The sequence below is a fragment of the Uranotaenia lowii genome, chromosome 2 (genome assembly GCF_029784155.1).
Source record: "Uranotaenia lowii strain MFRU-FL chromosome 2, ASM2978415v1, whole genome shotgun sequence".
In the NCBI taxonomy this organism is placed as follows: Eukaryota; Metazoa; Arthropoda; class Insecta; order Diptera; family Culicidae; genus Uranotaenia; species Uranotaenia lowii.
This window is the reverse complement of record NC_073692.1, coordinates 403873686-403901462: the sequence shown is the minus strand read 5'-3', so window position 1 is coordinate 403901462 and position 27777 is coordinate 403873686. Positions and strand designations below refer to the sequence as shown.

General features: G+C 37.1%; 1 protein-coding gene across 5 annotated transcripts in view; it reads left to right on the top strand.

Moving 5' to 3' along the window:
- Nucleotides 1-27777, top strand: part of LOC129747268 (cytochrome b5 reductase 4) — a 257924-nt gene that overhangs the window by 214250 nt on the left and 15897 nt on the right. For all 5 annotated transcript variants that reach the window (XM_055741381.1, XM_055741380.1, XM_055741383.1 and 2 more), the window contains 3 exons: nucleotides 715-930; nucleotides 7237-8302; nucleotides 23419-23508. In XM_055741381.1, the coding sequence (XP_055597356.1) occupies nucleotides 715-930; nucleotides 7237-8302; nucleotides 23419-23508 (1372 nt within the window). The remainder of the gene's footprint in view (nucleotides 1-714; nucleotides 931-7236; nucleotides 8303-23418; nucleotides 23509-27777) is intronic.

Genomic DNA, 27777 nt, shown 5'->3' with positions numbered 1-27777 from the left:
GTCATAGGATTTAAATAGTCCTTATTTCTCTATTCATATTCCAAAAACGTTGTAAAATTTATAAAAAGGTGAGATTTGAGATTGTTCTCATTAAAGTATTAAAAAACAGACCCAGATGCAAAATCCGGAACAAATATTGGGTACGCGGATACATTTTTCCTCATATGTTAACATTAGGAACACCCATATGTTAACATTAGGAACAATTAGTGCCAAATTAGGAACATTGACACACTTTATAAAACATGATATTTTTTGTAAATTAAAGCTTGAAATAGTTATTTTAAACCCTAACAGAGTTCAGAAAAAAAATTGGAACTTAGTTACGAAAAAATTGTACATCTAAGAAATAATGATTCGGCCTACTAATATGAAAGCTAAAAACCTCTTACATAATATAGCGAAATTAGGCTCACTTACCCTAGTATGGATTGTTTCTAAACACAACGTAATTGATCGTTTGAAAAGAAAAAAAAACTTTCATAAAAAAAGCTTCCAATTTTCGCATGGTGTGTACAACGGCATCGATCTTACTTTCCCTGTCAGGGAAAAAAACTTACGGAGCGTAGAGGCTAATGAAGAAATAAATGAACTTACCTTGGACCCGGTTCCATCTACAACAACAATCGGCCCTCTCAATCACAGCCCCAGCTAGACAAATCAGATTAATGAATTGTCATTTTTCTCCTTCCTTCTCTCATCGATGCACAACAGGCAACCCACGGAACAAGACCGCCCTGAAGCCGGGTCACTCGCTGATGGACTGGATCCGTTTGGGCAACTCGGGCGTTGATTTGACCGGAGTCGGTGGCAAAGTGAGGCCGGTGAGCCACGCGGAGCTGGCCCAGCACAACAAACCGGGCGACACGTGGATGGCCATCCGCGGCAAGGTGTACAACGTTTCCGGCTATCTGGACTTCCACCCGGGAGGTGAGTGAATGATGGATTTTTTTTTTTGTTTTTCTTCGGAAGGAAGTTTCTAGTGGTTCTTCTAGGGCAAAGCAAAAGGGACATTTTAGTGTGATAAGTTTGAGTAACTGTACTGCACTCGCTGTGCTGTTTTATCATATTTATCCAGTACCTACTATCAAAGATTTAAGTCAAAAGACCTTAAGATCAGAGAAAAAAACTTAGAGTAATAAATACCAATCATATGATCCAAAACATTCAGGATAGGATAAATTAGTTAAATTTCTATAAAAAAAAAGGAAAAAAGACTCTTGAACGATCCAATTCATAACCTCCAGGGCTTTAAAAGATACCGGCACCCTTCAACACGCTGTGCTGAAAAGAAGCGAGATAAAATCATAAAAAAACGCATTTTGTCTCGGCGAAAATTTTCAACCCGATGGTAACATTCAAAAAATCTAATTTCTTTTTGCCGTGAATTTCAATTTTAAACGAAGATTTCAAGTGGTTATTAACCAAAATCGGTTTAAAATTGGAAAAGTAACCATAACAGTAATTATTGCATTTTTGAATAAATTAACGAACCGCAGTGTATTAATCATAGTATAGGAAGAACTAATCATGGTAATTCTTACTCCCTCAAAGTCAAAATAATAATAAGCTAACCAGAAGGTCACATATCAAATTTCAGAAAGACCATGAGGAGGAGTTGCTTGAGTCTCAAACGTGCTTAGGATTTCAAGGTATTCTGCTAGGGCGGAACAAAAAATTCATGTTTTTCATAATTAATTTTTTCGTTCTTCACAAACCGATTGTTTTTTATTGAATTTTTCTAAAAGTCTAAATTGAGACAATCATTTACTCGAAGACTGCAACCCGATTGGACTTAAAATTAAAAAGTTATTGCAGTTCAAAGAATGTATTTCGGCCTCAAATTGTCGTCCAACATGCAATGCCCTTCTTTTTACTCATTGTGTTTTGAAAAAAAAACTGCGACATGTTCCAGAAAAGCTCATCGTTCAAGGTATCGGCGGAGCAGCATGATCTGTTTCACACAAACTGGTGGTAGCTTCGGTTCGTGCTCGGACTTCGCACATCTCAGCTTTCAACACAACAACGAGCTTTTTCATTTTGCCTGAGCTGACAGCCAAATTTCCCGCAAAACGAGTCGAGTAAAAGAACTGGCGTTCACCCCACGAAGTTCAGTTTACTTATATCAGCTTTTCGGAACCAAGAGAGATCGATATCATTATTGGCGCTGAGCACTTCTTCGATCTGCTTTTGAAAAGCAGATTCAAGCTGAGGAATGATGGCCCAAATCTTAAAAATTCTGTTTTCGGATGGATAGTTGCTGGTACCATTGCGAATAAATGTGCATCTTGTTCGCCTTCCTCCGTGAATTGTTCATTAGCAGAAATTAAGGAGCAGCTCACAAAATTCTGGGAACTGGAATCGTGTAGGTCAGCGAGTACTCAATCCGTGGAAGAGGCAACTTTTCGCTGAAACCACGTAATTCAGCAACTGGGGGAGTCACGTAACGCAGCACTAAGGCGATTTTTCGGCGTAGAGAAGCGGTTTGAGTCCAACAGCGAAAAGAAGTCAGCGTACTCTGCGTACCTTGCGTGATTTGGCGAAAAAGTTCAAGTCACAGTACAGCTCGAAGAATTTTTTTGCGAGAAGGCTTGCGGTCGTATCATGCAAGCAAACACCCCAACAGGACGCTGAAACAAAACCTGGTTACCAAAACCAGGGCAAGGAAGTTGTACGAGAAAGTGTTGACCAAGTACAACGGATGCATTTTGATGGACGACGAAATTTACGTCAAAATGGATTTTGAACAAATACCCAGTAACAAATTTGACCTTGCGAAGCGTAAAGGGAATGTTGCGGGTAGATTCAAGTTTGTTTTCGCAGATAAATTTGCTCGTAAGTTGATGATTTGGCAAGGGATCTGTAGTTGTGGGAAGAAGACTAAGATTTTCATCACTGGGGACACAATGAATGGAAATGTTTACAAAGAAGAATGTCTCCAGAAGAGGGTTTTTCCATTCACTCGGTCCAACAAATGTCCGGTGAAGTTCTGGCCGGACCTGGCAAGCTGCCACTACACCCGGGATGTCGTTAAGTGGTATAAGGAGAACAAGACCGATTTTGTTGAAAAAAGTATCAATCCGCCAAACTGTCCGGATTTTCGTCCCATCGAGAAATATTGGGCAATAGTTAAATGCAAACTGAAGTAATGTGGCAGAACCATGAAAAAACCCGCTCAAATGGAAAAGTGGTGGAACAAGATGGCGAATGAGGTTACCAGTAGTACTGTGCAGAAAATGATGGGTGGTATCACAAAAAAGTTCGAAAATTCATTCGAAAAGCTGACGAATGATTTTTATGTATTTTTTTCCTTAAAGTGCAATAAAAACCCTACAAAATGACATTTTTACTTTTATTGTACGTTATTTATTTGCGGAGAAATGATCGATTTTATCCGACCAGATTCTATGTAAAACAGATTTTAGCAGCAGCTGGTGGTTTTTTGTTGAGAAAGTTCAACTTAAATTCAGCCGTCGTACTATCTGCTTACCGAATCACCTTATAGACGAGCACGCTTCCTTGAACATGGATTCTACGACTTCAGCTGTGAAGACGTCGGCTTTAGTGTGGAAACCTACTACCGATTGTTTCGTTTACGACTGTCCAGTTGGGAGCGACAAGGCCAAGATCACTAAAAATTGCGCTTGCAGAAACAGCACGCCTCTTCGACCCGATTAGACTTGTGTGCCCCGTTGTTGTCATCGCGAAGATATTTCTGCAAGATCTGAGAAAATGGCCGCACGCGTCTGTTCCCCAGATCAGAATTTATGAAATGCGGCTCCCGCCAGCTTAGTCTAAGACGGCAGCTCCATCGCGGGATAGGGACTTTTGGCTAACAACCTACTGTTCCCGACTTAAAATTGTTACGGAATCCGAAAGAAATGATCGAACTGGAACTTTGGCGACGACTTTTAGCAAGAAAACACGGACACGAATTGGAATTTGAAAAGTTTTAACCCTTGCCCAACAAGGCCAGCTGGCTCAATTTGCTAGAGAAGCTAGCCACCTTAAGCTTGAAATTCTGGGACTGAGCGAAGTCCGTTGGCCTAATGCTGGAGAACAGCTGGAGGAGTTGATTTTCTGTTAAGCCCATAGGCCCATGCGGCCCTAAAAAGATGGGAACCGATAAACGAACACGGGTTAGAAACCTTGGTCCAGTGTTATACGCCAACTGACGTTGCCGATTTGCAGGAGAAAGGGCAGTTTTACAGTCAACTGAACTAGGCGAATTCAACGTAAAGATTGGCTCCGACAATCAGGAACTTGAGCATCATGGAGCACCATAGCACCATGGCTTAGGACAGATGAGCGAAAACGGAGAGCTGTTTGTAGAGTTTTGTGGCAACAACAACATGGTGATCGGTGGATCGCTCTTCCCCCATCGACCAGCACATAAGGTTACTTGGATATCCCGAAATGGCCGAACAAAAAATCAAATTGACCACATCTGCATCGGTCGAAAATGGAGAAGGAGCCTTCTTGGTGTCCGCAACAAACGAAGCGCAGACATTGCATCTGACCATCACCTCGTCCTTGGAGAGTTACGACTGAAAATTGCGCGTGTCTAACGGCGCGAGGAGATAGTCGGGTTTCGATACGAACGTCCGCCGGTTGGAGAACCCAGAGGTGCAAAGGGCAAAAGTTGAACAGCTTGAATCCCGAGCCTCGTAACTGCCGACAGACGGAACAGTCGAAGAACAGTGGTGTGGAATCAAGAATGCCTTTATCACAACGAGCCATGGTACTCTCGGTAAAGTCTGTGAAAGAAGAAGTGAATGGATGTCGGATGAAACCTGGAGGATGATCGATGATCGGAGATAGACGAAAGTCGGAATTGAGCAGGCATGTACCGGGTCAGCCAAAGCAGCCGCCCGCTTACGATATGCGGAGCTGGAAAAGGCAGTTAAACGAGCTTGTAGACGAGACAAGAGAGCCTGGACAAACTCCCTAGCCGAAAAGGGAGAAAGAGCCGCCGCCGATGGAGATATCCGATTACTTCATGACATCTCTCGCCGTCTTAGAGGTGCAAGGACTAATGCGAGAATACCGCTGAAAGACCGAGCAGGTCAGTTGATGACCAATCGAACAGATCAGCTCAAGCAATGGACTGAGCACTTCGAACAACTCTTCCGAGTAACGAATAGCAATGACCAATAGAACCCGCAGCTAGAAGCGCCAACAGTAAGTCGCATTAATGGAGTCAACCCGGAAGCGCCCTCGCTGGTAAAAATAAAAGCGGCAATCAAAGACATGAAATCCAACAAAGCATCTGGGATCGATTGCATCCCTGCTGAAATGCTGAAAGCCGACCCTGCCTTGTCAGCACAAATGTTGCATCGTCTTTTCGCTGGCATCTGGGATACTGAACTATTTCGGACCGACTGGATCCAGGATATCCTCGTGAAGATCCCGAAGAAAAGAGACCTGACAGAGTGCGGTAACTGGTGAGGCATAACGTTGATCTGTACAGCCCTCAAAGTACTCTGCAAAGTGATCCTGAACAGAATCCAGGAGAAAATCGACGCCACACTCCGACGGCAACAAGCTGGATTCCGATCCGGACGATCATATGATCATATCACATCTCAACGCTACAAATAATACTGGAACAAATCAACGAATTCCAGGACACTCTTCTGCTGGTGTTCGTTGATTTCGAAAAAGCATTTGACCGACTGAACAATGAAAACATCTGGGCTGCTCTTAGACGACGAGGGGTCCCAGAGAAACTAGTTCATCTCATCGAAGCACAGTACGAGGCATTTTCGTGCAAAGTCTTGCACGACGGTGTCTTATCCGATTCAATCCCGGTAACTGCTGGAGTGAGACAAGGATGTATTTTATCATCGCTGTTTTTTTTTTCATCGTAATGGATGAGAACTTGACTGAATCGATTGACTGTAGAGCAAACCGAGAATTGCCGTGGAATCCTTCAACAATGGAGCAACTGAACGACCTTGACCAGGCTGACGATATTTTTTTGCTCGCCCAAACACAACCGGATATGCAGAGCAAACTCGACGACCTCACCGAAAGTTCCAAGGCAGCAGGTATCAAAGTCAATGTCGGAAAGACCAAGTCGATGGAGATCAACACGGGAAATCCCTCCTGTTTCATGGAAGCCTGATGATGGTACCAGAAAAGACATCGAAACCCGGATCAGAAAGGCCCGATTTGCGTTTGCGAGTCTCCGAAACATCTGGCGGTCACGCCAGATCTCTCTACGAACAAAAATCCGAATCTTCAACTCAAACGTCAAATCCGTATTGCTGTACGGGTGTGAAACTTGGTGCACATATGCGGTAACGACGCGAAAACTGCAAGTATTTGTAAACCGCTGCCTGCGGAATATCATCCGCGCTTGGTGGCCTGGCAACTGGATCTCGAATGAGGAACTACATCGCCGGTGTCATCAAAAGGCGCTAGAAATCGAGATTCGGGAACGTAAGTGGAGATGGATTGGGCACACGCTGCGAAGAGATGAAAACGAGATTTGCAGAGAGGCGCTAGATTGGAATCCAGAAGGTCATCGAAGAAGAGGCAGACCCAGAAATTCGTGGCGGCGAAGCCTAGCTGCTGAAATCCGAACTGTCGACGAGAATCTTGACTGGGACCAGGTGAAGACGCTGGCTCCGGATCGTCAACAGTGGAGGTCTTTTACCACGGCCCTATGCACCGGTGGATCGGCGCGGGATCATTAAGTAAGTAAGTAAGTTGCTCCTGCCAGCAAGCCGAAGAGGACCGAAGACGAAAAAGAAAAGCATTTATTGTTATTGTTACTTCTGCCAGCAAGCCCGTTTTCGGTTTTTTATTGCTATTGTTGCTCTCTGCCAGCAAGTCGTTCAATTAGTTGTACCTGCCGTCTGCAGCCGATCGAAGTGTAAAGAGATTTGCCAGTCACTCTCAGGAGAAATTTGACCATGTGTAGGAGCTTAGCCAGTCGCATGATGGAGAAATGTTGATTGTTGTCGTGCTTTATCCGTCATGCGAGTAGTGAGGCTCCGTCAATTGAGAACTGTGCCAGACGTTTGATGAAACAAAACTAGTCGGGTCAAGCGTGACGAGCGAAATTTGCCAACCCTGATCTTGAAAATCAGCTTTTATAACAAAAAGCATCTCCCCTTGTTAAAAATGAATAATCGATTTATCAGAGATCGATCTTCAAGCTCCGATTTTTATGATGGATTCATCCGAGGACCGTTCATCTAAATCTAAAATTATTTTTTCCCATTTCAGGTGCCGACGAGCTGATGCGTGGCGCCGGAAAAGATGCTACCAAGCTGTTCGACGAAGTTCACGCCTGGGTCAACTACGAATCCTTGCTGGCCAAGTGTTTCGTGGGACCCCTCCGAAATACCGCCACCCTAAACCTTAGCGCTTCGAACAGCAGCGGCAGCATGCCACCACCAACTTCAACGTTTTTGAAGCCACCATCACCAGCCACTCCTCCCGGTGGAAGTGCGAAACCCGTTGTTGGGGAAAGTAGTGGCACTCCTAAGGTCATGTCCGCTAGTTCGGTGGTCAGCAGTTCCAGTGAGGAATCAACCAGTAGGATCATTCCCATCGTGCCTCGCTTCGACTGGATCCAGAAGACGGCGGAAGTGACGTTCATCTTTTACACCCGAGCGCTCTGCAATCCGGCCATTGTGATAGAGTTTATCAATAATTTAGAGTTTATCGTGCGTTTCTTTCTGGAAGGGAACGTCCTGCATCGGTACAAGTTCCAAGTGGCCAACAACGTGCAGTGGCCGTGCACCGTGAGGCAATCGCTGGAGGCTGGAAAGGTAGAAATTGTGTTCAACAAACTGCTTCCGGGACTATGGACGATTTTTGGGCAGATGGAGCACGAACGGAAGGAGAACTACGAGATGGAGTTGAACGAGTATGATGTCGCGACGAGAATCGAGATCACGCACGATTCCTGCGCTTTGCTGCTTCGACCGAAGAACAACTCAATCCTTCAGGTGACTCCCATAGGTCATCACTTAACTGTGACGGGGAACGTTGGTGGAGAGTTCCTGACTCGAAGTTACACCCCGGTTCCCGGAAATGCGATCCCCACCGAATGTCCGGCCACTTTCGTCCCGCTGCTGGTCAAAGCCTATCCTACCGGGGGTCTTTCCCAGCACATCTCGAAACCGGTCCCGCTGGCCACGTCCCTGCAGCTGTCCCAACCGAGTGGGAACTTCTCGCTCGCTAAAATCAAGTACCACAACCGCATTGCCTTACTAGCCGCTGGAAGCGGACTCACACCGATGCTAGCCTTACTCAACTATCTGCTGGACAGGAGTAGTAACAAGATGTAAGTAGCTGTCAACTTTATTTTGGGATTTTTCGGGATTACAAAGCAGAAAACCCATTAAATTTCATCACCCAACTCGCTAAAATCTTCACACTGCAATGCTTCCGACCAAAAACTTCGAAACAATTTCAATTAGACCGCTGAAAGCAGTTATAATTATGAACAAACATAACCAGAGAGAGATTTTTCATTCCATCAAAAAAGCAGATGAAGAAAATCGTTGCAGGATGGAGCAAAAGAGGGAAAAAAGTTCAAAGCCAAATAATTCCGCTTAACATTGTGGCATACCGGAAGTTCCAAAGTCTGCCATCAGGTACGTGAAACCACGAAACAACGACAGCCTGGAAGCCAAATGAGAGCGCTTTTGGGAAAATTTTGAAAGAAGGATTACCTGGTTCTTTGCTCACTTTCCTTCCCGCGTCATCAGTTAATCCCATCGCCTTATGAAAGTTCTTGCGCGTACATAATTTGTTGTGAGTAGAAATCAACAGACGTACACTGAACAAAAAAAATTCTGCATATTTATTATTTTTGTCAGTTTTTGGCATTTTTTCCATTTTGTCATTTTTGTCATTTTCATCATTTTTGTTTTTTTACAGGAAGCCACTCATTCGGGAATGTCGGGAAATGCGTGAAAAACTCGGGATTTTCTCCGAAAAAATCGGGAATATCTTTCTCACTGCCTTGAAATGCTCCAGAAAAACTGGAACGCTCAATTTATGTTCTTAAAAATTGAACTCGAAATTTCGAGTTTATCAAAAATGGTAAAACTTTCAAATTTAGTCGAGCTGTTACTGATAAATAGCAGGTAGAAATAAGAAATTTTCTGTTTTGATTTTTTGCGGTCTAAAATATGTTGACTGCTGTTGAACTTGATCAACACAAAACATGAACATTATTACAATTTACATACAATTGAAAAAGTATTATTATTTGTAACTCTGATTACGGATCGATATCTGCATATGGAGTCAAGTAAAGAGAAAATTGTGAAAGGTTAGCTTATAGTCATAGTCATTAAAGCAAAAAAGTGTTGCCAAATCGACATTAGACTACTTTGGAGTATGAATAATTTCACGATGAAGTGAGTTCACTTTCACAGTTTATCTAATGAAATTTTTCTGCCACAGATTTATCGAATCTTTAAATCTTTGATAAAACGGTTCACCACGAAAAAGTACTTTCAATAAATGCGCGTTGAGTAACGTTGAGTTTTGGGGCTTTGAATACTTAAATTGATGTTTAAATTTAATATTGAAGGTTCAACTCAGTGTAATTTTTAACACATATCTGTCTTCGGTATAAAATATAAAATAAGGAAGCATTTTCAGATGGCTTATTATGGGAAAAGCATTCCAAATTTAAGTATCATTGTGCTTGTATGGGTCAAATCAACGAGAAACACTTTATTTGATTTCTTGCGTAGTAAAATTAACCTTTGTTTGTCACTTGAATTCACTTATTTTCGATTGTTTTGAATCGTTAAACATTCTTTATTCGGAATGTGCCATTTTAATAGAACCAGTTTTACTTATCTTTACTTACCTTTTCTACTTTTCGCTTTGCTTTAAATAAGTTTATTGCTTAAAAACAATAAGCTTCAGATAAGAAATAACTTTTTTTCTAATTATATCACTGCTTTGAGAAATTTCTGTAAATTACTCAAAACGGCGAAAATTCTAATTGGTTCCAAAATTTATGTATTTTATGATTTTGGTTTGGCTGTTTAAAATGATTTCGAAAATGTCGGGAAAATTACGGAAAATCGAAAATAAGAATTGAGTGGCCATCCTGATTTTGCCATTTTTTTATATTCATTATTTCTTTAAATTTTTGTAATTTTTATCATTTTATTTTTGTCATTTTTGTCATTTTAGTCATTTTTGTCATTTTCGTCATTTTTGTCATTTTTGTCAATTTTGTCATTTTTGTCATTTTTGTCATTTTTGTCATTTTTGTCATTTTTGTCATTTTTGTCATTTTTGTCATTTTTGTCATTTTTGTCATTTTTGTCATTTTTGTCATTTTTGTCAGTTTTGTCATTTTTGTCATTTTTGTCATTTTTGTCATTTTTGTCATTTTTGTCATTTTTGTCATTTTTGTCATTTTTGTCATTTTTGTCATTTTTGTCATTTTTGTCATTTTTGTCATTTTTGTCATTTTTAACATTTTTGTCATTTTTGTCATTTTTTGTCATTTTTGTCATTTTTATCATTTTTGTCATTTTTATCATTTTTGTCGTTTTTATCATTTTTGTCATTACTGTCATTTTTGTCGTTTTTGTCATTTTTGTCATTTGTATCATTTCTATCGTTTAAGTCATTTTTGTTATTTTTGTCATTTTTGCCATTTTTGTCATTTTTGTCATTTTTGTCATTTTTGTCATTTTTGTCATTTTTGTCATTCTTGTCATTTTTGTCATTTTTGTCATTTTTGTCATTTTTGTCATTTTTGTCATTTTTGTCATTTTTGTCATTTTTGTCATTTTTGTCATTTTTGTCATTTTTGTCATTTTTGTCATTTTTGTCATTTTTGTCATTTTTGTCATTTTTGTCATTTTTGTCATTTTTGTCATTTTTGTCATTTTTGTCATTTTTGTCATTTTTGTCATTTTTGTCATTTTTGTCATTTTTGTCATTTTTGTCATTTTTGTCATTTTTGTCATTTTTGTCATTTTTGTCATTTTTGTCATTTTTGTCATTTTTGTCATTTTTGTCATTTTTGTCATTTTTGTCATTTTTGTAATTTTTGCCATTTTTATCATTTTTGTCATTTTTGTCATTTTTGTAATTTTTGTATTTTTTTTTTTTCATTTTTGTCATTTTTGTAATTTTTGTCATTTTTATCATGTTTGTCATTTTTGTCATTTTTGTCATTTTTGTCATTTTTGTCATTTTTGTCATTTTTGTCATTTTTGTCATTTTTGTCATTTTTGTCATTTTTGTCATTTTTGTCATTTTTGTCATTTTTGTCATTTTTGTCATTTTTGTCATTTTTGTCATTTTTGTCATTTTTGTCATTTTTGTCATTTTTGTGATTTTTGTCATTTTTGTCATTTTTGTCATTTTTGTCATTTTTGTCATTTTTGTCATTTTTGTCATTTTTGTCATTTTTGTCATTTTTGTCATTTTTGTCATTTTTGTCATTTTTGTCATTTTTGTCATTTTTGTAATTTTTGCCATTTTTATCATTTTTGTCATTTTTGTCATTTTTGTCATTTTTGTCATTTTTGTCATTTTTGACATTTTTGTCATTTTTGTCATTTTTGTCATTTTTGTCATTTTTTTCATTTTTGTCCTTTTTGTCATTTTTGTCATTTTTGTCATTTTTGTCATTTTTGTCATTTTTCTCGTTTTTAACATTTTTGTCATTTTTGTCATTTTTGTCATTTTTGTCATTTTTATCATTTTTGTCATTTTTATCATTTTTGTCGTTTTTATCATTTTTGTCATTTTTGTCATTTTTGTCATTTTTGTCATTTTTGTCATTTTTGTCATTTTTGTCATTTTTGTCATTTTTGTCATTTTTGTCATTTTTGTCATTTTTGTCATTTTTGTCATTTTTGTCATTTTTGTCATTTTTGTCATTTTTGTCATTTTTGTCATTTTTGTCATTTTTGTCATTTTTGTCATTTTTGTCATTTTTGTCATTTTTGCCATTTTTATCATTTTTGTCATTTTTGTCATTTTTGTCATTTTTGTCATTTTTGTCATTTTTGTCATTTTTGTCATTTTTGTCATTTTTGTCATTTTTGTCATTTTTGTCATTTTTGTCATTTTTGTCATTTTTGTCATTTTTGTCATTTTTGTCATTTTTGTCATTTTTGTCATTATTGTCATTTTTGTCATTTTTGTCATTTTTGTCATTTTTGTCATTTTTGCCATTTTTATCATTTTTGTCATTTTTGTCATTTTTGTAATTTTTGTATTTTTTTTTTTCATTTTTGTCATTTTTGTCATTTTTGTCATTTTTATCATGTTTGTCATTTTTGTCATTTTTGTCATTTTTGTCATTTTTGTCATTTTTGTCATTTTTGTCATTTTTGTCATTTTTGTCATTTTTGTCATTTTTGTCATTTTTGTCATTTTTGTCATTTTTGTCATTTTTGTCATTTTTGTCATTATTGTCATTTTTGCCATTTTTGCCATTTTTATCATTTTTGTCATTTTTGTCATTTTTGTAATTTTTGTATTTTTTTTTTTCATTTTTGTCATTTTTGTAATTTTTGTCATTTTTATCATGTTTGTCATTTTTGTCATTTTTGTCATTTTTGTCATTTTTGTCATTTTTGTCATTTTTGTCATTTTTGTCATTTTTGTCATTTTTGTCATTTTTGTCATTTTTGTCATTTTTGCCATTTTTATCATTTTTGTCATTTTTGTCATTTTTGTAATTTTTGTATTTTTTTTTTTCATTTTTGTCATTTTTGTAATTTTTGTCATTTTTATCATGTTTGTCATTTTTGTCATTTTTGTCATTTTTGTCATTTTTGTCATTTTTGTCATTTTTGTCATTTTTGTCATTTTTGTCATTTTTGTCATTTTTGTCATTTTTGTCATTTTTGTCATTTTTGTCATTTTTGTCATTTTTGTCATTTTTGTCATTTTTGTCATTTTTGTCATTTTTGTCATTTTTGTCATTTTTGTAATTTTTGTCATTTTTGTCATTTTTGTCATTTTTGTCATTTTTGTCATTTTTGTCATTTTTGTCATTTTTGTCATTTTTGTCATTTTTGTCATTTTTGTCATTTCTGTCATTTTTGTCATTTTTGTCATTTTTGTCATTTTTGTCATTTTTGTCATTTTTGACATCATTGTCATTTTTGTCATTTTTTGTCATTTTTGTCATTATTGTCAGTATAGTAATTTAATTTTGGCTTTTTCGGTCTTGGATGTAGATCAAACAACGATGGTTTTTGAAATACCCGACGTTTCGACCAGTTTTGTTGGTCTTTTTCAAGGGAACTGGAAATTTTATTGCAAATTATTGTTTTGAGCGTTGTTAATGATTTGTGAAATGTAGTGTTGTAACTCACTTTGCTGTCTGTTGTTTTTGTCGATTTCGTTTTAGTCCAACGGCTAGGAGTCCATTGATTGCTGCTCGTCTGTTATAAATGTACAATTGTTATCTGTTTCATGTTCATACATACATTGATTAAAATATCTTACATATTTCAACGGATGAAACGAAAAAGTTTTCATCCGTGTCACTATGATCACACTGTTAACGTTCGGTTTGAATTAAGATGGAGTGTGGATGATGTTGGGTTCATGTTAGTATGAAATGTGGAAACTGTGGGTATTGTTGATATTTGAGCTTTCTGATTGAGTTTGTAAAGGTGAAATCATGTTGTGGTTTATACTATCTAAGCTATGTGTATTGGTTCCTGTTCTATTGCTATTTTTTGTTTTTGTGTGTGTTTTAACTGCATGTAATATTCCGGCGTATGTTGAGCTGAGTTTGGCGGTGTCTGTTCTGAAGTTCACAGCGTTTTGGGTGTTGGTGATATGGCACATTTCCAATACACGTAGGGTTTGTTTATGTTGTGCTCTGTCGATGATCTTCGCTCTGCAATGTTCGAATCTATGTGTTGTAGTTATGATATGATCCGTCATTGCCGTGGTGTCTCCGAGCTGTTTTTTTATGTCCATGGTGTTGGTGGTTCCATTCGCTAATACCTTTTCATATTTGTTTACATCGGATTTGTGTCCATACATTCTTTTTGTTAGAGTGTTTGTACTTAATCCGATGTAAACAGCTTCACAGTCTCGGCACGGTACGCTGTAGATGATGTTCGACTGTTGGGCAGGCAAAACGACATCTTTGACGTTGGGATACAATTTTCCAACATTATTGATGGTTTTTTGGGCAATTCTAACGTACGGAAAATTTACTTTTAGGTCTCTGGTGATTCTGCTGGTCAATGAAGGTACGTAGATTAAGGTTCTGTAGCTGAATTCCTGAGTTGATCCTGATTGCGAAAGGTGAGTTGATGTGATGTGAATGCTATCTGTGGCTGCTTGTATTCCGTTGTTGGTGCTGTGCTGCTGCTGCTGTTGGGTGATCGATGCTGTGTTTTGATGTTGTGGGGTTGTTGGTTGTACGGTTGCATGATGTTCATTATTGTTTGTGGTTCTATTTATGTTGAGTTGATTGAGTAACCTGTTGATTAGATGGGCTGGGTAGTCATTGGCTCGTAGGTGTTGGAAAATTATTTGTTTGCACTGTTGGATGGTTTGATTGGTTGTTAATTTAACAACTCTCTTCATGAAGTTGAACGCTACATTCAACTTCATTACGGTGGGGTGGTGAGAGTAGAAGTTTAACAGCCTTCCCGATGATATGGGTTTTGCGTACCACTGGGTTGATATGGTTTGGTCTGGATTTCTGATAACCACAGTGTCCAGGTAAGGAATCTTGTTTTCTCTTTCTTCTTCCATAGTAAACTGTAGCTTCGGATGATATGCGTTGAAAGCATCTAGCGTAGTTCGTGTTTTGTCCGCAGGTAAGGCCAGTAGAAGATCGTCTACGAACTTGCGAAGGTATGGTATTTCGAAATCCAGTGTGCCTATGACCGTTTTTATCAAGGTGTCGACCACTAATTCTGCTAGAATTGGTGAGAGACAACTCCCCATCGCTGTTCCTTCCGTTTGTATGAAGAAAGTATTCCTGAATTGGAAATAGGAACTTTCTAAGCAGAATTCGACAATTTCCAAAAACAAGTCGAGATTTATGTTGGTGCAGTCTCTAATGTTTTTCCATTCTGCTATCAGATTGCTGATTACTAGATGTCGTGGTATATTTGTAAAAAGAGATACAACATCAAATGATACCAGTACATATCCTTGTGGTAGCTGGACTGTGTTGATTTCTTCGACGAATTGAAAGCTGTCCTTTATGCTGAAGCTACTTTTTATACCCCCTTTTAAAATCTCTGCCAGGTATTTAGAGAGAGCATAAGTTGGCGCCGTTATGTTGGGGACTACTGGGCGAAGGGGTAAATTTGCTTTGTGAGCCTTCGGTTGTCCATAAATCCTGGGACAGATTGAATTTGCTGCTTTGAGACGATATGCCACATTCTTGTCTAATAATTTTAGGTTTTCTAATCGTTTGATAAACTGATTGGTTTTGGTTTGTATGGAGGATGTCGGGTCTTTTTTGATGATTTTATAAATTGGATCTTCCAACAAGATCTTCATTTTATTGTTGTAGTCCTCGACATACATAATAACAGTCCTTCTGCCTTTATCAGATTCTAGAATGAATATGTCTTAGTTTTCTGTTATGAATTTCTTAGTTGTGATTTGCGCTGTTTTGCAGAAATTTTTCAGCGGGGTATTATGATCGATATTTTTGCTTGAATTGATGTAGTTCTGTATATGGTTGACTGCTTTACATCTGTTCGTTTCCTGAATATCCTTGTCAGATGTTGTCATGAAAATGGATTCAAGTTGAGCAATCATATGGTAAAACGGCACTTGATCAAGATTCATGATGGGTAGTGTAAACTTAGGTCCCAAGCTCAAAAGGGCTAAAGTTTCCATCGGTACATCTTTAGTAGTAGCGTTCAGAATTGCTTTTTCGTTAGAAGTGGGTGTTTTGTTGCTTTCATGTTCAATTATTTTTATCAATAATTTACCTATGTTTTTGTTCTTTTTTACATCTCCTTTTCTCTGTTGAGATTCGAATGATGCTTTTTGGGTGGCAACAAAACTTTGAGCGATTTCGTTGGTGGTTTTCTGATGGATTTTATATGATAATTGTTGCATATCCCGTTTGTATTTATTTATTTTGTGGAAAGTATGAGAGATTTCTATGTTGAGCAGCGATTTCTTGAACTTTTCGATGATCCGTTGGAGCTTGTTGCTATAAGGACTTCTGTCCTCGAGCAGTGGATAGACGCACTTGAGAGAGTTTACAATGTGGGGTGGGAAAACTCCCAACCTTCGGCAATCTATGAGAAAAGCTTTTCTAGTTATCATTCTTGAAAGCTTTGTATTGATAACTGCATATTTTTTGAACTTCTGGGAGTTTTCCCACCCCACATTGTAAACTCTCTCAAGTGCGTCTATCCACTGCTCGAGGACAGAAGTCCTTATAGCAACAAGCTCCAACGGATCATCGAAAAGTTCAAGAAATCGCTGCTCAACATAGAAATCTCTCATACTTTCCACAAAATAAATAAATACAAACGGGATATGCAACAATTATCATATAAAATCCATCAGAAAACCACCAACGAAATCGCTCAAAGTTTTGTTGCCACCCAAAAAGCATCATTCGAATCTCAACAGAGAAAAGGAGATGTAAAAAAGAACAAAAACATAGGTAAATTATTGATAAAAATAATTGAACATGAAAGCAACAAAACACCCACTTCTAACGAAAAAGCAATTCTGAACGCTACTACTAAAGATGTACCGATGGAAACTTTAGCCCTTTTGAGCTTGGGACCTAAGTTTACACTACCCATCATGAATCTTGATCAAGTGCCGTTTTACCATATGATTGCTCAACTTGAATCCATTTTCATGACAACATCTGACAAGGATATTCAGGAAACGAACAGATGTAAAGCAGTCAACCATATACAGAACTACATCAATTCAAGCAAAAATATCGATCATAATACCCCGCTGAAAAATTTCTGCAAAACAGCGCAAATCACAACTAAGAAATTCATAACAGAAAACAAAGACATATTCATTCTAGAATCTGATAAAGGCAGAAGGACTGTTATTATGTATGTCGAGGACTACAACAATAAAATGAAGATCTTGTTGGAAGATCCAATTTATAAAATCATCAAAAAAGACCCGACATCCTCCATACAAACCAAAACCAATCAGTTTATCAAACGATTAGAAAACCTAAAATTATTAGACAAGAATGTGGCATATCGTCTCAAAGCAGCAAATTCAATCTGTCCCAGGATTTATGGACAACCGAAGGCTCACAAAGCAAATTTACCCCTTCGCCCAGTAGTCCCCAACATAACGGCGCCAACTTATGCTCTCTCTAAATACCTGGCAGAGATTTTAAAAGGGGGTATAAAAAGTAGCTTCAGCATAAAGGACAGCTTTCAATTCGTCGAAGAAATCAACACAGTCCAGCTACCACAAGGATATGTACTGGTATCATTTGATGTTGTATCTCTTTTTACAAATATACCACGACATCTAGTAATCAGCAATCTGATAGCAGAATGGAAAAACATTAGAGACTGCACCAACATAAATCTCGACTTGTTTTTGGAAATTGTCGAATTCTGCTTAGAAAGTTCCTATTTCCAATTCAGGAATACTTTCTTCATACAAACGGAAGGAACAGCGATGGGGAGTTGTCTCTCACCAATTCTAGCAGAATTAGTGGTCGACACCTTGATAAAAACGGTCATAGGCACACTGGATTTCGAAATACCATACCTTCGCAAGTTCGTAGACGATCTTCTACTGGCCTTACCTGCGGACAAAACACGAACTACGCTAGATGCTTTCAACGCATATCATCCGAAGCTACAGTTTACTATGGAAGAAGAAAGAGAAAACAAGATTCCTTACCTGGACACTGTGGTTATCAGAAATCCAGACCAAACCATATCAACCCAGTGGTACGCAAAACCCATATCATCGGGAAGGCTGTTAAACTTCTACTCTCACCACCCCACCGTAATGAAGTTGAATGTAGCGTTCAACTTCATGAAGAGAGTTGTTAAATTAACAACCAATCAAACCATCCAACAGTGCAAACAAATAATTTTCCAACACCTACGAGCCAATGACTACCCAGCCCATCTAATCAACAGGTTACTCAATCAACTCAACATAAATAGAACCACAAACAATAATGAACATCATGCAACCGTACAACCAACAACCCCACAACATCAAAACACAGCATCGATCACCCAACAGCAGCAGCAGCACAGCACCAACAACGGAATACAAGCAGCCACAGATAGCATTCACATCACATCAACTCACCTTTCGCAATCAGGATCAACTCAGGAATTCAGCTACAGAACCTTAATCTACGTACCTTCATTGACCAGCAGAATCACCAGAGACCTAAAAGTAAATTTTCCGTACGTTAGAATTGCCCAAAAAACCATCAATAATGTTGGAAAATTGTATCCCAACGTCAAAGATGTCGTTTTGCCTGCCCAACAGTCGAACATCATCTACAGCGTACCGTGCCGAGACTGTGAAGCTGTTTACATCGGATTAAGTACAAACACTCTAACAAAAAGAATGTATGGACACAAATCCGATGTAAACAAATATGAAAAGGTATTAGCGAATGGAACCACCAACACCATGGACATAAAAAAACAGCTCGGAGACACCACGGCAATGACGGATCATATCATAACTACAACACATAGATTCGAACATTGCAGAGCGAAGATCATCGACAGAGCACAACATAAACAAACCCTACGTGTATTGGAAATGTGCCATATCACCAACACCCAAAACGCTGTGAACTTCAGAACAGACACCGCCAAACTCAGCTCAACATACGCCGGAATATTACATGCAGTTAAAACACACACAAAAACAAAAAATAGCAATAGAACAGGAACCAATACACATAGCTTAGATAGTATAAACCACAACATGATTTCACCTTTACAAACTCAATCAGAAAGCTCAAATATCAACAATACCCACAGTTTCCACATTTCATACTAACATGAACCCAACATCATCCACACTCCATCTTAATTCAAACCGAACGTTAACAGTGTGATCATAGTGACACGGATGAAAACTTTTTCGTTTCATCCGTTGAAATATGTAAGATATTTTAATCAATGTATGTATGAACATGAAACAGATAACAATTGTACATTTATAACAGACGAGCAGCAATCAATGGACTCCTAGCCGTTGGACTAAAACGAAATCGACAAAAACAACAGACAGCAAAGTGAGTTACAACACTACATTTCACAAATCATTAACAACGCTCAAAACAATAATTTGCAATAAAATTTCCAGTTCCCTTGAAAAAGACCAACAAAACTGGTCGAAACGTCGGGTATTTCAAAAACCATCGTTGTTTGATCTACATCCAAGACCGAAAAAGCCAAAATTAAATTACTATATATCATTCCCGGTCGTAAACATAAACCTAATTATTGTCAGTTTTATCAATTTTCGTTACTGTTGTCATTTTTGTTATTTTATCTTAATTGTCATTTTTGTTTTTTTGTTCATTTCTTTATTTTTGTCTTGTTTGTCAGGTTTTGCTATTTTTGTTTATTTCGTCATTTTTGTCATTGTTGTCATTTTTGTTTTTTTTTTTTTGTAATTTTTGTCATTTTTGTATTTTTTGTAACTTTTGTAATTTTTGTATTTTTTGTAATTTTTGTAATCTTTGTAACTTTTGTTATTTTTGTCTTTTTTGTCATTTTTCTAATTTTTGAATTTTTTGAAATTTCTGTTATTTTTGTGATTTTTATCTCTTTTGTCATTTTTCTGTTCATTTCTTTATTTTTGTTATTTTTGTCATGGTTTTATTTTCGTCAATTTTTGATAGGGGAGATGAGGGCATAATGGGCACCTTAAGGAAAATGCTTATTTAACCATAGAGAACAGCTGTAATATGTGAATTACATCATTGTTTCGTGTTCCGACACTCAAATAGTCTATTGCCTAATTGGATGAAACTTGAAAAAGTAGATAAAAACGTTTAAAAATGCATTTTAAAAAATTTTGCCGAAAGCTGAAAACCAGTCACTGTAGAGGCATAATGAGAAACCCCCCGAGGCAGTATGAGCACCATTAATGAAGGCATAATGAGCATTTTCTGCCGGGGAATCTAGCAGCGAATTCGACTCGATGAAGTCAATTGAGTAATAGAGCTACAGCTCAACTTGTATCGTCTGACGATTTGGCCTATTGGTTAGATGTCGGAGAGATAATCAGTAGGCTCGAGTTCGATTCCTGGTGGAGGTGATTTTTTTTTCTTCATTTATCATTTATGATCATGATTGCACTAAACGGTAGGAGGCGTAGATTCATCAAACAAAGCAAAAACAAAATAATCTAGATCTGTTTGTAGAATTCAAAGAATTTACACATGTTCATACATTATGTTTCTGGTGTTTTGTTTGACGGATGATGCTTTGATGCTATTAGCCGTAAATGTAACAATAAAAAAAATCAATCATGAATGGTATGTGCAAAAAATAAAATCCCCTCGGACAGGAATCGAACTCGAGTCTACTGATTACCTCTCCGACATCTAACCAATAGGCCAAATCGTCAGACGATACAAGTAAAGCTGTAGCTCTATTATTCAGTTGACTTCATCGAGTTGAATTCGCTGCTAGATTCTCCGGCAGAAAATGCTCAATATGCCTTTATTGAAAGTGCTCTGTTCGCCTCTAGTGAACAAATTAAAGTAAAAACGCGTTTTACAATTGATTAAAGTGAAAAATCAAAAATTTTATGATGCTGAAAATTTAGAAACAATGTGTAGATCATGTTGCAGTGCATACATTTCAGATCAAGATGATTTAAAGGTCATAAAAGCTTATTTGGTGGTGCTCAAAAATTATAATATTTTCGTCACTTGAGAACCTAGCTGGTTATTATTTAATATTTCTGTAAATATGAAAAGGATATTTCTTTTTTGGTGAAAAATTAATACTATGGGTAGTACGAAACAAGTCCTCATGAAAATTTGTTTAAGAAAATACGTACTTATGTAGAAAAATGGACTTCTCATTATGCCTCGGGTGCTCGTTATGCCCTCATCTCCCCTATATTGTTTTTTTTTATTATTTTTTTTAATTTTTGTCATTTTTATCATTTCTGGCTTTTTAATTATTTTTGGTACTTGTGTCATTTTTGACATTTTTGTCATTTTCAGCTTTTTTTCATTATTTTTGTCATTTTTGTCACTTCATCACAGTTGGAATCAGAAAACATGGCCATCATCAGGATTTTAGATCTGGTTTTGGGGATCAGGATCTTGGACACAGGATTAGAAACCAGGATCTGGACCACCATTTATGATCCAGGTTTAAGAACCAGGATAAGATACCCAGAATTTAGGACTATGTTCAGTATTGGAGATATGATCCTTATCTTCAGCAGGATCTGGAATCAAAATGTCGAACTACTTATTACGTTTCTAGTTCAGGATCAGGACTCATGATTCAAGATCAGCATATAGTATTCAGAATCCGAGTTGAGGATCTGGGAACAATGTCTAGGATCATGATCCAAGTTCAGGATTCAGAAACAGCACAGGGTCAAGATCAGGGTCTGAAATCCTGGACCAGGATTAGAAACTGAGATAAGTATCCAGTATCAGTAAACATCTACTAGGATCAGAATCAAGTTTCAACTTTTGTATTTGAATCATCATTCCCGATTCTTTTAAAGTCCACAAAAGAACCTCACAATTCAAAAAAATGATTGACCTATCCAAGTAATAGCCAATGTTGATAATTCCGGATCCACACTTTTCAAGCTTTTTCTCCACCCACCGACGATCAAGCCCATAAACTTAATCCCGGATGATGCTCGAAATCCTTTTATGTTTCTATTTCCGAGACCATTCAAAACGCATCAACTGCAGCAGCACACACACAGAAAGAGAGCGAAAATCCACTCTTTGTCGGTAGAATTCTCTTACAAGAGTTTTTCCACTTGGCTTTTCAATTTTTCCCAACTTTGTGTACTGCTGGTGCTGATGCCATTCATAGATATCTAGCTGCTACACAGGCACAAAAGTTAAAAGGAAGTGGGCGAGCAACAGTGGAGGAAAAAAAAGAGAATCTGAATGCACGTTATGGGCCAGATATTTTGCTGCCGCCATGAATCGCTTTCAAAGGGAAACAATTTCCTCATTCCGAGAGGATTTTTTTCCACTGCCCGTTCCACCTCCTACTTTTTATAACCTTGTCGACTGCCAACATGAATGAAGCTTTCCGTCAGAAGTATGTTTGGTTTAGAACTGTCACGAACTGAATTGTATCTGCCCCCGGAACGAACGTAGTGCTGTTGATTTGAATGCTGGAGGAGTTAATGAAACGTTTAATGTACAGTGATTTTAAGTTTCCTAATTGAGGATCTGTGACTGTGTTCATCTGCATCTTAATAAAGACACTTCCGGGTAAAAAGGGGAATTTGTGAAATGCCGCAATTTTTTTTTTTTCAAACCTATAGCAGTCTTCTTCTGGAATACTTTCCTACTACAATTAAAAACGATAAGTATTACCATTAAATATGTGTGCGTTTTGTATAAATTCGATTGGTATAAATGAAAAAAATATGAGATGAAATTAATATGTACAATTGGATGCCATCTTAAAATTCAAAATGGCGACTTGCGCTTTACTTAAAAATTCTGTAAGCCGTCGATCGTGGCCTAGAGGATACCATTCAAGTCTTCTAAGCCAGAGGTCATGAAATCGAATATCGGTCACGGCACACATATAAAGATGCTAGCCATCATACCCCAGAAAGATGTATGCATTAGTGTTAAGTTTAAATTAGATCTCTTCAAAGAAACATGAAGTTTCACTGAGATCCTATGTGTGTGTGTTTCTTTCAAAAAATGACTGTGAAATGATAAAAAGAAAAAAACAAACTTTGACTATTCTTTCAAACTCTAATCCGAACAGAAAAAAACCTCTTTTAAAAACATTTCACAAATGCTCCGATTCCGTTTCAATTCAGATTTTATTGTTCTAACTAGAAAGATGTGTTCAGAATAACGAATCTGATATTGAAGTTGTGCAGCAAAGAAGCTTTCAACCTTCATCCGACAACAGTAGCTGTCGCAGATAATTCGAAATCCAAACGATCCACAGCAGCATCAGCAAAAAAGCGGAACTCATTCCGAAAGGATGCAATCTACGTCCGGTCCGGCTATTGGGCAATTTGGGCGCAGAACCTCTTCCTCTCGCAGGAAGAGGAAGACTTCCACTTTTTGCTGCCTTTTGGCCGATGCAGTGAAAATTTACATATTTCTCATTACATTTTCTCATCTCCCATCCTCGAAAACCGAACAACAACAAGCAAAGTGGGGGTGGAAGCAATCGAACCCAAACTAATGAATGTAAATTTTTTTTTTGTTCTCTTTCCACTTTACAGGGAGTCTATTAGTCTGGTGTATTTCAACAAAACCGAGGCGGATATCTGGTGCCGAGAGCTGCTCGATAATTTATGTGAAAAGGATGCAAGGTAATTTCCGTACTTTCATGAATGATGGAGATGCACTTGTTTGCGTGCTTCCTTCCTTGCTTGCTTACTGGTGAATAATTGTATCAGCTGGTGGGCTTGATGAAACTAAGAGAATTTCCATTTCCCACTGAATCAATTACTATAGAAGCTCAGGATTCAGAGTATCATTAGAGCAGGAAGCTTTCCGAATAACTAGGTCGATGCATTGCTTCGTAGGACGTAAATCATAAAACACCGTAAAATATCCCCAAACCAAGCCATAAATCAGAATTCAGAACCAAACAAAATCATCCGACAAATGAGAAAACCAAATATAAACATTAAAAACCAAACAAGACAAAAAAAACACAACTGACAAAAATGACAAAAATGACAAAAATGACAAAAATGACAAAAATGACAAAAATGACAAAAAAAATTATAAAAATTATAAAAATGACAAAATTGACAAAATTGAAAAAAATGACAAAAATGACAAAAATTTCAAGAACAACAAAAATTACAAAAATGACAAAAATTTCAAGAATAACAAAAATTACAAAAACTACAAAAATGACAAAAATGACAAAAATGACAAAAATGACAAAAATAACAAAAATGACAAAAATGACAAAAATGACAAAAATGACAAAAATGACAAAAATGACAAAAATGACAAAAATGACAAAAATGACAAAAATGACAAAAATTACAAAAATGACAAAAATTTCAAGAATAACAAAAATTACAAAAACTACAAAAATGACAAAAATGACAAAAATGACAAAAATGACAAAAATGACAAAAATGACAAAAATGACAAAAATGACAAAAATGACAAAAATGACAAAAATGACAAAAATGACAAAAATGACAAAAATGACAAAAATGACAAAAATGACAAAAATGACAAAAATGACAAAAATGACAAAAATGACAAAAATGACAAAAATGACAAAAATGACAAAAATGACAAAAATGACAAAAATGACAAAAATGACAAAAATGACAAAAATGACAAAAATGACAAAAATGACAAAAATGACAAAAATGACAAAAATGACAAAAATGACAAAAATGACAAAAATGACAAAAATGACAAAAATGACAAAAATGACAAAAATGACAAAAATGACAAAAATGAAAAAAATGACAAAAATGACAAAAATGACAAAAATTACAAAAATTACAAAAATGACAAAGATGACAAAGATGACAAAGATGACAAAGATGACAAAGATGACAAAAATGACAAAAATGACAAAAATGACAAAAATGACAAAAATGACAAAAATGACAAAAATGACAAAAATTACAAAAATTACAAAAATGACAAAAATGACAAAGATGACAAAGATGACAAAGATGCCAAAGATGACAAAAATGACAAAAATGACAAAAATGACAAAAATGACAAAAATGACAAAGATGACAAAGATGACAAAGATGACAAAGATGCCAAAGATGACAAAAATGACAAAAATGACAAAAATGACAAAAATGACAAAAATAACAAAATTGACAAAATTGACAAAAATGACAAAGCCAGAAATGCCAAAAATGGCAAAAATGAAAAAATTACAAAAATGACAAAAATTACAAAAATTACAAAAATTTCAAAAATTACAAAAATGACAAAAATTACAAAAATGACAAAAATTACAAAAATGACAAAAATGACAAAAATTACAAAATTTACAAAAATTACAAAAATTTAAAAAATTACAAAAATTACAAAAATGACAAAAATTACAAAAATTACAAAAATTACAAAAATTACAAAAATTACAGAAATTACAAAAGTTACAAAAATTACAAAAATTACAAAAATTACAAAAATTACAAAAATTACAAAAATTACAAAAATTACAAAAATTACAAAAATTACAAAAATTACAAAAATGACAAAAATTACAAAAATTACAAAAATTACAAAAATTACAAAAATTACAAAAATTACAAAAATTACAAAAATGACAAAAATGACAAAAATGACAAAAATTACAAAAATTACAAAAATTACAAAAATTACAAAAATGACAAAATTGACAAAAATGACAAAAATGTCAATTTCACGAGCGTTTATTGCAAAAACGTCTATTTATTTATTGTACATTAACAGATCACAGAAGCTTTATCGACGATGTAATTGGTGTGAATCTTGAAATCCATCCGTCTGTCAAGAATGACACCAAGATGTTTCACGTGGTCAACTCGAGCAATAGCCTCGCCGCCGAGAAAATACACTGCATTTGATGGAAGCCGCTTACGGGAAAAAGAAATTGCTGCGCATTTACTACGATTCAAAGGCAGTCAATTGACATCACACCAGGAGGCGAAGAGGTTGAACTGGTCCTGCAGGAACTTGGCATCGTCAGGGCCGGAGATGGGATGAAACAACTTCAGGTCGTCTGCGTAAGCTAATTTTGGTCCATCGAGGAGCAACAGCACGTCGTTGAAATAAATCAAGAACAGTATTGGTCCTAAATGGCTCCCTTGAGGCACTCCAGAGGTGGCGAAAAACTGGTTAGAGAAGGATTCGGACAGGACAGGTCGGTGTAGATGACGTTTGTTTGGAATCCTGAAGCAAAACTGTCTTGCACCTTAGACGTAAACGCAAGCAGGTTTGTGGTCGTAGAGCGCTTAGGCATAAAGCCATGTTGATCATTAGAAAAATATGGTTTGCAGTACGAGAAGATAGGGTCTCAAACAACCAGCTCAAATAACTTGGCAATAGCGCATAAGGCAGAAATACCGCGGTAGTTGTTGACGTGTTGAGCGATGCTTGGAAGATTCGTTTTAAAGGCGTTAGCATATGTGATATGCAGCGCTTCAAAAAAGTGGCTGGTATACCGTCCAGTCCTGGTATCTTCGTCGACTGCAAAATTATCAAATGAAGTGCTCAAATGAGGGACGTTGCTTGTTGCACTATTTAACTGCTCCGAGGATATTGAGCCAGAGTCGAAAATACTACGGAATTTCTGTGCAAAGAGATCACAGATTTCACGGTCCGAAGTCGCCGACGTATCATCCAGGAACATGTGTGATGGTAAGCCGGATTCCTTCCGTTGATCCTTGATGTACTGCCAGAATGATTTAGGTTTTGTTTTAAAACCACGCTGAATCCAGATTAGAAAGCTCTGATAGCAACGCGTGCTTAGTATTTTATAGGCTGAGTTAAGTTTGCGATACTGATTTTTGGCCTGAAGAATCTTGTGGTGTAATAACGGAGGGCTTTATTCTTCAGCGTTTTCATTTGTCGCAACTCTTTCGTGACCCAAGGTGCTCGTAGATTTGAGACTGCAGAGCGTTTCGGCACATGGCGATCGATAATGTAGTTTACAATGTGAGTGAACTTAACAGCAGCAGCGTTTGGATCAGAAGGGTCCAGTTCAGATTCCCAGTTAATGGTGTCCAGAGTTTGAAAAATCGCAGAAATATCGACACTTTTAAAGTCGTGGAAGAAGGATGCCGGATTTTCGGTAACGGCGACAATTCCGGAAACATCGAGCGTAAGCAGCAAAGCGGGGTGGTGAGGGACGGACTTGACCAGAGGCTCAGGAGTTTCTTCGATTGTTGGTGAAAGAGACCCGTCATTAACGAAACAGAGATCGAGCGTCCGGCCATTTTCGTTAACGATGTTGTTGATTTGCCGGAGAGTGGCCGTACTTAGAGCGTCGAGGATGATGTTGGAGGGCAACGTGAACGATGATCTTTCCAGGTCAGCAAACAAGAAGCTGCTTTGGGAGGAGCACCACTTTAAACCAGGCAGATTGAAATCTCCGATGATAATGATGTCGTCTTCAGGATTAGTGATTGAGCTAACTTTAGAAAGGCTACGAGAAAAGGATTCAGCAAAAGTCGCATTTTTAGCACGATCGGGGGGGGAGGTACACAGCACCAATGTAAAGCTTTCGTTTGCTTAGGTCGATACGAATCCAGACCATTTCCAAGTCAATCCATGCCACATCATCGATGGGAACGGCTGATAGGCACGACTTAATGGCAATCAAAACACCACCTCCAGTAGATTTCGTGCTGTTGTGGGGGCCTCGATCACAATGGAACACTGTGTAGTCCGGGCTGAAAACCAGACTGGTAAGGGTCCTGTCCTTAAGCCAAGTTTCGGTGAAGACAATGATGTCGTAACAGGAACTTGAGGAGGCAAGCAAATATTCTTTAACACAGGCATTGATGCCGCCGACGTTCTGATAGTAAAGATTGATATAATCACGTTTACCGTCATGCAAACCGGGTCGTTTTACACTGGAACGGGAAAATCCATCACGA